Source organism: Hippoglossus stenolepis, chromosome 19 (genome assembly GCF_022539355.2).
Source record: "Hippoglossus stenolepis isolate QCI-W04-F060 chromosome 19, HSTE1.2, whole genome shotgun sequence".
NCBI lineage: Eukaryota > Metazoa > Chordata > Actinopteri > Pleuronectiformes > Pleuronectidae > Hippoglossus > Hippoglossus stenolepis.
Genome location: NC_061501.1, coordinates 8,564,847 through 8,577,485, shown reverse-complemented (window position 1 = coordinate 8,577,485; position 12,639 = coordinate 8,564,847). Strand labels below are relative to the sequence as shown.

Genomic DNA, 12,639 nt, shown 5'->3' with positions numbered 1-12,639 from the left:
CTGCGCAAGCTAACGTAAACCAAATCAACCAAACCAAAATTGCATATATCAGACAGTGTTCCAGCCACAGACATTAGCCACAAGTTTCCAAAAAGTTAAAGACCAGCAGAGCATAACAACTTCATCCATATTTTCAACACATGACTTTCCTCAGCAGTTCTCAGTTTAGAGACGGCAGCATCAGCAGTCAGTTTGCCATGGTCCACTGCCTCAAGGTGAGCCTATGAGTTAGGATAGCATCTTCTATTGACACCTGAAGCCTCTGCATCGACTGGACTTTGACTGACAGGCCCGCGGGCTTTGACTTCTCCCTATCTAACTAACTCCGAGACCCAGGAAGCCAATAAAGCTTGTCTAAATTTACTGACACAGAGATAAATTGTTACATAGAAGGTTTTTCCCGGTCACCAAAAGAAACATACATTGCCAGGCGTAAACAGATTTTTAATCGCAAAGAATACTAAACTACTTTAAGCTGACAACAAAGGGGTAATAATGAGGAGGGTGATTTATTATGACTCCAGCACAGCCACTTTTGGTTATGTCAAGCAGCTGAGGATTGTTTCTCTTCATGTCATTTGTGCATGCAGCACTGCCCCTGATGATCTCTGGTGGTTACCAACTGCTACTTGCTTGCTTTCAAATCATTTAGCCACCAATTAGTAATGAAGGTCAAGCTCTGAGAAGAATGCTATTTGGCAGAGCAATGGAGTCAATTCCTTAAGCACTTGTTAGCTCTTTTTAAAGACACTGTTGATGGTGTTTGCAGAAGTGCTCTGAAGAAGAAATTCACAGAAGCTACACATTAACAGGTTAACTCCAATAACTTTAGAAGGAGGGAGAAAGTTACCTCTTGCTTTGACTTTTGAAGCCACTATATTTTTTTATTTCTAGTTCAAATCTGTATTTGTCTCTCTTAACATTTCATCCATTTTGTTGCAAGCTTGGTGCGATTACACTTGTGGCCAGTATGAGCTTGTGATGATTAATGATCAAAATCAATTATTTGGGGACTTGTCTATATTCTGTCTTGTGTCTGTTTTGCAGCTACACAACAATAACATATACACAGTGTGTAGTGGTTTATTGCAAAACTTCATTTTTTTAAATCTTGGTGCCCATGCCAAAACAATAGAAACTAGAAAGGCATTCAATAGAGCACATACCTACTCCAAGATCCAACAGTCCCCTTAAGTTTACTCAAGCTGCACCAGATTCATTAATTCAAAGATATCAGTTCCCGACACGTGCCTGATTCTTTCATCAAGATCCGTAAATCATTGCCAGGGAAAATAATGAGTGTTGGAAAATGCCCACAATGTTAAAGAAAATGAAAAACATTCCTGGAAATGCCTTCTGATCCAGATCTGCACCAAAATTTAAAAGGGTCTTCATGGCATCTTCCTGCCGAGTTTCATGGTAATTTGTCCTTTTGTTTTTATTTAATCTTGCTAACAAACAAACTAACAAACAGACATGTCTGATAACACAACTTCCTTGGCGGAGGTAATACAACTGAATTAAAACTGTGCTTTAATTAAAGCACAGTTGGTTGATTTACTGTTTGTAATGGCCAATGCAGGATGAAACACTATAGCTGTGTCTAAATTCAGGGGTTGCATCCTTCATAGGCTACATTTGAAGACTGATCGCGTCACAGCGTAGACTGTCCCATTTGGAAGGGTCCTCCAAATGCAGCCAACAAATGTGTCATAGAATAAAAGGCTCCAACAGGTGGAAACCCTTTCAGCCATACCTATCCCATGATTCACCGGCTTGTGACTAACCATTTTTCAAAGAGTTTTGTTCGTTTGGCAACTCAACCGATTAACTAATGATACACATGTTAAAAACAAAACAAGGGGAATTAAAACTTTGACATCGTATCCATCTACAGCTCTGTGGCTAGGCAAAGGCACTAAGAGCGGGACAATCATGGAAATCCTCCAGATCATCTTATTTCAGTTCAGCCTTTGCGGTCTACCCAGCCAGCGAAGACTCTGTCTCCTTTGTGGGCCACATAGATCACGGCCGCTCAGACCCCCTTAGACACTTAAGTTCGCTCACTGTACGTCGTCTCTCTTCTATTTCATTTGTGACAAAAGCCATAGTTAGCACATGCCTAATTGAACTGCCTCATATTTATGCAACAGTTTCAAGCGGTATCCAACACCAGCAGTGTTGTAATTCGTTTGCCACAAGGCAAATGAGGATAGACTTCAGAATTCCATTGTACTGACATGAAAGCAATTGAAATGTAGAGTTGGATGCTAAGGACCAGGGTAAACAGACAACAGGGCACAGTCATGCGTAACACTGATTCACTCCGCCAGCAGCAGGGGAGAGCCAGACAGAGAAGAGCACAGACAGGAAGAGGGAAGGAAGAAGGAGAGAGTGTGTGTGCTTTTTGTAGAGATGACTAAACCGAACAAAAGTACGACCAAAAAATTTTGACTTGCAGTGCATTTAATTCATTTGTTAATCTGCTCACTGAACAAACACACGCACTCCATCTCCAGGCTTTTAATCTTTTAGTCTCTCCAGTACTGTAGTGATATACTTGAAGGTGCCAGGCTGTCCCTATAGGCGCGCAGTGACTGTGGTGAATGTCATCGCTGACGTGCAGCTTCGACGACAAAAAATCTTTCTGTGAATGTTGATTTCCTCTGTGTCGGCAGGAGTCTGTACACTGAGCGCGGTGCAGGAATGATTTGGTAAAATAACATCCACTTTCTCTTCATCCTTCCTTATTATTCTCCCTCCCACCGTTCCCACTAATTACACACATTCTCTTGTTTGCTGTTCATTCTCACCTCCTTTCCCCATGCACTTCCTATCTTCCTATTGTATTTCATTATCTGCGATATCAAAAGCTTTTCGCAGGAAAGTAACAGCTTGCTTCCATCCATCTTTCCCGTTTCTGCTCAACAGTCCTTCCTTCTCCCTCCACCCACGTGTCTCTTATTGTCTATCCCTTTTTCAAGCTGTATTTCCGACAGTTATTGTGGCGTCAATAACAGTGAAAAAGTCTAGAAAATATTACTCTTCTTCCATTCTTGATTTTATTAGTTTTCCAGGGGTCTATAAAGAGAGGAATAAAACTCCTGACTGACTTTCTGGCTGTCATTATTGTGATCCCCAGGTTCCCTTCACCTCCAAGAATGGGTGACCTACAGGGATGCACTTAGAGAACACGGACATGTGTTTGCTGAGGAACAATGGGGACAGAGGTCACTGTGCGTGAGGTGGCTCTTCCAACTTTATCTATTTACTTGTATACGTGCGTGGATTCATGTTTCTAGTTGCTTTCAGGCATGCACCGAACTCCTGATATTCTCATAAAATTATCCCAACAGACTGTAAGTGAGAAGGCAAATGTCCAAGTCTGTTGCTGCAGATACTTTCCAGAGTTTCTCTTGCCAGCCCCCAAGTAAAAACTCTGGATAATGTCAGAGAAAGCTCATGAGACACAGTAAAAGATTATGCGGAGGATTCACTGCGAGCAAGTGGGCGCGATGAATATATTTCTAACATAATATTACCTGATAAAGACAACAAAACCCCCCCCCCCCAAATATCTCAAGATGAAAAAAAGGTGCAAGGTAGAAAGACAACAAGATTCTAATGCTTTTGGTGATATGGGCGGATGTAAGCGTCGATGTTCTGTTACGTCCTTTCTCCTGCATGCAGCGCCACCCTTTGTTCGGATTTAATTTTTTCTGTTTCTGTTGTTGCCAAACTTCGGACACCAATGTGCCGACAATTTCCAGAGTTCATGTCTGAAAACAACTTATGTCTGTACATGTATTGGTGAATGAGTGCGCTTTGCAGTTTGTGGTCGTAGGTGTCAAATCCTCTTGTATGAGCTTGTACATATCTCTCTTTTCTCAAGAGTACCTTGGTGCAACAAAACAGTGCCTATATATGAGCAAAGAAAGAGAAACAATGGTGATCCATGTGTAGATACAGCAGCACAGTGTGACGCAAGACACTGAACCGCATAAAATGTACAGTAAATGGATGAAGGAGAGAGAAGAATGGTGTGAGGAGGAGAGAAGCTGGCATGAGAACATTGATGTGAGACAGAAGGAAACGGGGAGAAATGAGAAGCCAAAAGAGGAGCAGAGAAGTAGACGATTGGCCCTCATGTTCTGGGAATAATTGCATACGTTCTTGATGTAACTGCTCTTTGGGACATCTGCTAAACTGCTACCATCCAGATCCCCACTTATCACAGATCACACACTTCATAAAAATCTATATACCTCTATAATACTTTCAGCTGTCTACTGCGTGTGTGTGAGACACTGATTATTAGCATATTCTCTCCCACACACACACACACACACACACACACACACACACACAGTATAAGCTTGAGGTCTGTGTGTGTGCAGCTCTTTGTTTGTGTAAGTTAGAAAAAGACACATTGCATGTGTTTGTGTTTTCTTCAACACCCAAGGGCCTCGAGTAGAATATATCATCTCATGTGATAAGTATGTGTGTGTGTGTGTGTGTGTGTGTGTAGTTACAAAGTTGTTATACCTAACCTACACATCAAATTGTGTTCAAACAAACACTCAAGCCCTGGCACTGGCCAATCAAATACATGCAAAAGAGGAGCCAGAGGCAGCTGGTGAACCTGGAGTGTGTTCATCTGGTTGTGGATTTGATTTCTTTTTAGCATTGTACAGATAGCTGGCATGGGACGTGAGCATGAAACCAAGCAATGTTGTGTGAAACTGTGATTGTTGTTGTGATGATGATTGCGCCTGCACCAAGTGTAAGGCACACCCGCAGTCATCCATTAATGTAACACATAAAATTAATCTATTGTTAGAACGTAGTCATGCTGGAGTTTAGGGGAGTGTGTCTTAAATTGTTTACCTGTGACCAGCTCTCTGATCTCCACGTCTCCAGTCTTCCTCAGCAGGCGGACCAGTGCAGGAATCCCCCCGCAGTTCTTCAGAGCTACTTTGTTCTCGTCGTTGGCTTTGCCGTACACCAGGTTCCTCAGGGCTCCGCAGGCGCTGCGGTGCACCTCGCTCATCCTGTGGTCCAGGAGGTCCACCAGCAGCTGAATGCCTCCCTGTCTACGGATCTGAGGAGGAAAATAATGAACAAAACAACGTGTGAGGGATTTGCAATGGATTCCAAAAGTTGGACTGCACACTAACGTCTGCCGTCAGAAAAACACTGGTGGTCAGCAGCAGGTTTATTTGTCAATGCAAGTAGTTCCTTTGTGTGTATAGTGTGTCCTATTGTGTGTGTCCTACCAGTCAGATTACCAGCCAGATGTGTACTAATTAAACGTACTACAACACAGCTAATGACTGTGCTTTCACAAAATGACACTTAATTACACTGATGAGGGAAGGAAAGGAGCACCAGCTCTGTTTGTTATCTGTCATTCAACTGCACTGTCTCTAACCTGCTTCTCAATGTTTCCTATTTTTCTGTTTCTGTTCCTCTCTTATGTTATGGAATTTTTTATATTTCTGTCTGACCTTGCGATACCATCTTTCCTGTATATATGCTGTTTTAGCTTTGTCGCTTTGTTGTTTACTGAGCATGCATATACTTCTACACATAATTACCGTACTAACCAAATACTGCTACATGCTTCAGGAGGCAGAACTGCTTGTTAGTGTGTATACAGGATATTTAGGATGGAACGCTTGTTAGCATAAAATGACAAGAAACTTTATGAATAGATAAATATAAACTAATTGAAAGAAAAAATATCCCTCACCGTCACATTGCCACGAAAAATTTGACTTTTATATATTTAGTATTTTCATACTAAAAACTAATCCATATAATCTATATTATATTAATATAATTTAGTAATATAATATTATTTCAGTGACAGTTTTAAAGGTTCAGTGTGTAGAATTTAGTGACATCTAGTGGTGAAGTTGCACGTTGCAGCTGAATACCCCTCATCTCACCATCCCCTTCCAAACAATATGAACAATAACCTGTGGTAACCTTCAAATGACATAAAAACTCAAAGGTGTTAAGTTTGTCCAGTCTGGACGACTGGAAAAACAGGTTGGCATCTCACAAGTCAGTGTCCAGACCTGTGAAATACCAACTAGCCTTCAGATCTGTTCACCAAGTCAAGTATAAATGAAATGCTTGGAAATGGAGCTGCATGATTATCAGGCTTGAAATTTTACGTTGCAGGTTAAACTACAAAAGACCACACTTCATTCTCTGTCACCTTTTTACCACTTTAACCAGACGAGTGACAGCAAGTATTGAAACCTTAAAACACAGCGGAGAGGAGCCCCCTGGCTGATATGACTCCCCAGAAAATTCAATATGACTGTCAAAGGTGTCACCATCTCAGCAGACAAAAAGGTTATTTCAGTCTTTTTTGTCTGCAGCGACATTCTACCCTTTCCTTCATAATGATGTTTCCATTTTGGCTTGTTTTAAACCTGTAAGAATGCTGACACAGAGCAGGCACGGGATAATTAATTGAAGGAACAAAGTGATTGCTGAGGTTTCGCTCTAACCTCTCAGCTATTTTAGTTTAAATGTTATAAAAATAACTCTAAACCACGCAACCTCTGTGTTTTATATATGTGTTGATACATTTGCACAGAAAAACAAAAAAGACAAGCAAATAAATGATTAACTCAGAAATTCTAAGTATATTCAGATTTTATGACAAAACATGGCAGTCAGGAATGTTAAGGGATCACAATGAGGGCACTCTGGTGATTGAGATTCTGCCTTTCCCCTTCAGCATGCGACAAACTGCGTTCCCCTCACGATGCTGCACATATTGCTTTTTAAACCCTCCCAGGTTGCTTCTCCACTGCAGGGATCTTCATCAGCCCCAGGGAGCCAAAGAGCTTAAAGCAGCCTGTGTTTAGTCCAGTCAACAGGGGTGTAGTACTAATCACCAGAAACAAGCTGCTGTGATCACCAGGACACTAGTGGGAATGTGGATAGAGCAACGAGTGTGATTGTGTGTGTGTGTGTGTGTGTGTGTGTGTGTGTGTGTGTGTGTGTGTGTGTGTGTGTGTGTGTGTGTGTGTGTGTGTGTGTGTGTTACAGAGAAAACCTGTCTTTCATGCTTCCATTTTTATTTACTCTCTGGAGTGCTGCAACAGGCAGAGTCACTCAGGCAGATAACTTGAAAAAAGGTTTTCACAGTTAACTGCATAATCAAGTTTCCTCAAAGCCTCTTATTTATCTGTAGGTTCTCCTCCACACACGGGACATTAAGGCCTTGTCCATACTACTGTGTATATATTTTCCCTTTGTTTAAAAAAAGAAAATCTCGCTATAACATGCGTGCCGGGCAATTAGGTGGTGATAAAATCTGCATCAACGATCTGTGAAATACTAGAGAAGGATGCTGTGGTCCAAGTCGGACAAACTTGTAAACCTGCAAACTGCAAACGCATTGCTAATCAAACATAGAGAAACTGGCATATAGCTGCAACTGTTGCTGTTGTTTCTGGCACATGGTCATGCGTGAATAAGCTGTGATGCCATCATTTAACATGTACAGAGAAGCTGGAGTTTGTAAAAATCTGTTTCAGTGACCTAAAGCACTGTTTGTGTGACAATTTTTGTAATTTTTTGCTATCTCTGTAGAGGACACACACACACACACACACACACACACACACACACACACACACACACACACACACACACACACACACACACACACACACACACACACACACACACACACACACACACACACACACACACTTTTTCCTTATGAGGACCCCAAGAGTGTGAGTGAAGTTTGATTTCTCAAATACAGATGTGAGGCAGGTGAAGAGAGGATGAGGGTAAAAAGAGAGACAGGAGGAAATTAAACTTTTAGAAAGTGATGTAATGAAGGTGTCTGAAGACACAGTAAGTTTATCAAGCAAAATCACTTTGCTTATCTATTCAATTAAAATAGATTTTGGAATCCAATGAGTGTCAAACCAACCACTGGCCACAGAATTTGCTCAACCTGATTTGCTGTCCCTCTCATCACCTCCTTCCTCTTCCCTTCACCCTTGCCGATCCCTCTTTATGCTTATGTCACAGTTAATCTGTTATTCTATAAAAGCCACGGTGCTATTACTTTGTATTGCCTCTGAGCTACCTACAAGGCTTGCCAATACCTCTGCGCCTATCCCTCTATTCCATGTAAAGAAGATTAGAGGCGCAGATTGATTTGTCTTTGTCTCCCGCTGTTCCGCGACGGTCACGGCTATTGGTAACCCATAGCGACAGCATTGCCGTGGTAACAGTTAGCAGTGGTGACAGCTGGGATTGTGGGAATCGCAGGGGCTGTCGGTGTGAAGGCTGGCGGCGGGATGCCCGGGTGACACGTTCCTTGGAAGGTACCATGTGAAGCCTAACAAGTGCTTATAAAAGTCACCACATATGGAATGTCGACATTGATCAGCAAGACACTGAAGACTATTAATTGCTTGAATGTGAGTGAGGAGAACGAGCTAAGCTGTGTCACACCTTTCAGCTTTTAAAACCTTTTGCATTTAACCTATCAATCGGATTAGCGCTCACAGCTCTTTACAGAATTTTACGTTTGGCAAAATGCGTTTACTGCCTACGTTTCCCTTTGGTGTATTCTTTAATGGGCCACACATGACATTAACCTATGGCTTTGTGAGGCAGCACCGCAGCTAATTTCACAGAATTATCAACTGTAACACTCACAGCTGGTGAGAAACCACCATGACAAATACACCAGGGGCTTTAATCTGTTGTTTGAAGAGTAAGAGCAACAGAGAAAAACACAAACCACTACTGTTCACAGCAGGGGATCATGAAAGTACTTAATGTGTGAGAATACAAGTGTATGTGTTGTTGAGTGTGTGGTCCCGAGGAGTTTGATCCCAACAAATGACTACCGATGGACCCATTTTGAGTAATTTGGCTGTTTGACACCAGTTTATGAGGGGTGATGGGAAATGTTCCATAAAGGCTGATTTACAAAATACGCACACACTTTGATCAATCAATTAATTTAATCCACTGAACGAATGAGAACAGATGAAAACTAATCAGGCACCAGGAACATTCTCTAAGTTAACTGAGGGCTAGAAAAACCACGAGTTGTTTTGCTTATAACTTAAAAAGATATGATTGATAAGAGCACTTGTCTTCTATAAATAGGAATATTTGTCTCAGAAAATAAACTACAATGGTGGTTGTATGCCTCTGCCAACCAGTGCAGTTTCAGTCAACAGACATTTTCTTTCTAGATTCATATTGGCTCACCGTGACCTTCTTTGACCACTGAAATCTAATCAGTTGCTGTTTTTATTCCAAGTGGTTAAAGTCTCCCCAAAGACAGACATGAGATATCTTCTTCAAGAGGCCAAAACCATGTTTTGTCAGGCCACTGTGACCTTTGACCAACCAAATCTAATCAATTAATCCATGAGTGTAAGTAAATATTGTGCCAAATTTGAAAGGATTCTCTTGAGGCATGCTTAAGATAATGCACTTACACGGCAAAAAAGGTTTTTTAAGGTAACAGTGACCTTAACCTTTAACCTCAAAATTCTAATCAGGTCATCCTTGAGTTCAACTAAATGTTTTTATCAAATTTAAAGAAATTCCCTAAATGCGTTCTTGAGATGTTGTGTTCACAGGAATGGGAAGCATGAATGGGCAACCTGAAAACATAATGCCTCAGGCCGATGTCAATTGTAGTATTTCTAATAACACTGATAAACTACAAAGCATTTGCACTTACCTAACTGACACTGGGATTTGACTAATGCAACATTTCACACATTGATCAGAGTGGAACGTTGTGCATATGGTATTGCACAGTGCAAAAACAGACAGGACCATACAATGTTAGTGCAGTGTTTGCTATAATGTTCTGTGTCTTCATCTTTCAGGCCGATGTATGTTGAACAGATTTTCCAAGATTGCAGTTTGCACAGTTCACGCTCTAACAATTTAAAACCACAGTTTTCATTCTATTGACTTAATCTCATTGGCTGTCTGGAGAACAGTGAGAATATACTTAAATTATGACCACAACAGAATATGATCCAGCCTCCAGTACCCACAAGATCTTTGTATTTACTCTGTGCTGTATAATTAAGCAGAAAAAAGAAAAGCATTCGAAAGGAGTGAAATGAATTGGTACCAAAATGAAGTGAAAGAAGCTTTTAGTAATAAATGAAGTGAGGAAGAAAGGGAGAGGACTGACACAGAGTCAGAGAGCGTGTTCCTTTCCTCTCCTCTCGGGACATTTCCCTTTAACTGGTCTGTTGGATAAATGGATATCGACAAGCCAGCTACCCGAAATGCATCACTGATGTGACTGAACTGGAGTCTGACATTGATGTGGGTGAGATTTTGTGTTTGTACGACAGACTGGCTGCACGACTCAGCCAAGAAGCCTGAAGCCGTTGCTGCACAAAGAGCTGTTCGCCTGTTCAAAGTTCGGTGAAGCAACTTCGTACACAGAACCCAGAACTGTAGAATCAGTTTTCAATGTCGTTGTTGTGAACATGCCATTGTCGTGAGTCCCTGCCGCAGCTGCTAAAGAGCACGGCTCATCTGTTAATTCAAAGTTTATGAACTTTTCTTTTATTAACTTTTGGCTGGATATGGACAAGCAACCTGACCGGTGATGATATAACAGGGATGAGTTGATGGACCTCTTGCATCAGGAGCAACTCTTACCTCATCTGTGCAGGACAGCTCTACCTCACTGTTCTGCTGCACCTCACAGGCATGTGTGTGTCGACAGTGTTGATGCTGAGACGCTGCTGGTGTCAGCAATATATTTCTACTCTGTTTGCTTTGGATAATGACCATCAGTGGTAAGAGTCATCCATTGTGTATGAGTTGGTTGGAAAATGAAGAGTTGTAACCAGTAAGCAGCAACGCCACTTTTGTTTACCGTTGTTTTTGAGAAATATTGCCCTTCACCTAATATTATATTAACTAATTGAAATAACCATTGCTTACATTAGATTTCTGCTAAAACAACACAATAGCCTCCACATGAGGCCTCCACTTTCTCCTGTAATTACATAAAAAACGGTTTTAAAAAAGTAATATGCATAATTGTACATATTTTTCACAGTTGTTGGTCAGTCACAAATGTTTGTAGTCTGGATCACTTTCTTCCTGGGCGACCATAGAGGCCACATTTATAACTAGTCTTGTACCGGTGACAGCAACAGGATTAGCAGACAAAATTAGCAGCATGATGTTTGCGTGAGAGCGGCCTGTGAGGAAATCAAATAATGCTTTCAAATGATTGTTTCAGTCCGCCCCTGGCAGAAGGCAATTTTCTCTCTTTTCGCCCGGTCTATGCCTCGGTTTTTATGCAATTTTATGAAATCAATGAGCAACTTTAAGATTTGATTTATCATTTCCTTTAGAGAAAAAAAAAAAGAGCTTTGAGTATACCTATCAGTATCTCTGGTATCATGGTAAATCATAGTGGACTGCTTTAGATATCGCATTTGAAAATTAGATTATTCAATATCTTAAAAATATAAGTGGTATCTTAGTAAAGTCAAGTATTTTCTCCATCTGGTTGCTGGGCTCAGCCTTCGGGTGAGTTTAGACATCCAGGGGAGCTCGGAGTAGAACCGATGCTCCTGGGTGCCTTCCGTTGGAGGTTTAAGGGGCAGGCCCAACAAGGACACCTCGTGGTGCACACAGAGCTCACATAAGGCACAACATATCCCAGCTACATACACATCCCTGAGAACGCCTCGGGATCCCTCAGGAAGAGCTGGAAAGTGTGGCTATAGGGATTGGTCGGCTACCTCTGCGACCTGAGCCCAGATAAGTGGAAGATGAGGGATGGAGGATGCAGTGTAAATTTTGGGGCCGTATATTTACAGGTGTGTGGCTTTCTTATGATGTCCAGTCAATTTGAATAAGATTAGATTCATATGAATTAAAATAAAGTGTCAAAGTCTATCTGTTATGTTTTTAATATTGTAGTATGTTTACCATCTTACTATGCTTTGTAGCATTTGTAACTGAACTAAAATACCTGTCGCAACATCCACTAAAAAACTTAATAAAAGTAATAGTAAGTGAACAAGCAGGACTTTTACTACATACACTTTGAGGGAAAACAAACAAAATCCACTGCCAGACCTACTTAAATTTGCTTTGATTGATATTTTATGAATACTGACAGCGATAAAGAAAAATGTTGACTCTACAGTACATACGCACACCTATGTTATGACCTTGTAGGATGATCAATCACAATAAGAAAAAACTTATTAAAAACGGAAATGTGCAGAAGCATTGTTCTCATTCTCAAGTGAATCTTTTCCATTCACCTGTCTCACTGAAATCAAAACAATTAAAACCGTAACATTATAACACTTAAGCAGGTGAGTGCTTTGTTCCAAAGGGAAAAACTTAATTAGTCCCAATATGAATTTCACAATATGTTACTTCATTCTAACTAAAGGCTCCAAACTAATATGCTGTATCTGGCTCAGTGATCGCCTGTCTTGTTTATTTTTCATCAAAAACTATTTAAGAAAACCGGTTGAGGGCACATTTCTGTGTGTCTCATTGCATCATAACGCTGAATTTTGCCTTTGCGTGCACATGTGGCAGTGCGGAAGCCTGGTCTTATTTGAT

The 12,639-nt window shown here is 41.0% G+C and overlaps 1 protein-coding gene across 1 annotated transcript in view; it reads right to left on the bottom strand.

Moving 5' to 3' along the window:
* ctnnd2a (catenin (cadherin-associated protein), delta 2a) overlaps positions 1 to 12,639 on the bottom strand; it is a 244,656-nt gene that overhangs the window by 63,905 nt on the left and 168,112 nt on the right. Inside the window, 1 exon segment of the mRNA XM_035143145.2 lies at positions 4,888 to 5,101. Coding sequence (XP_034999036.2) covers positions 4,888 to 5,101 — 214 coding nt within the window.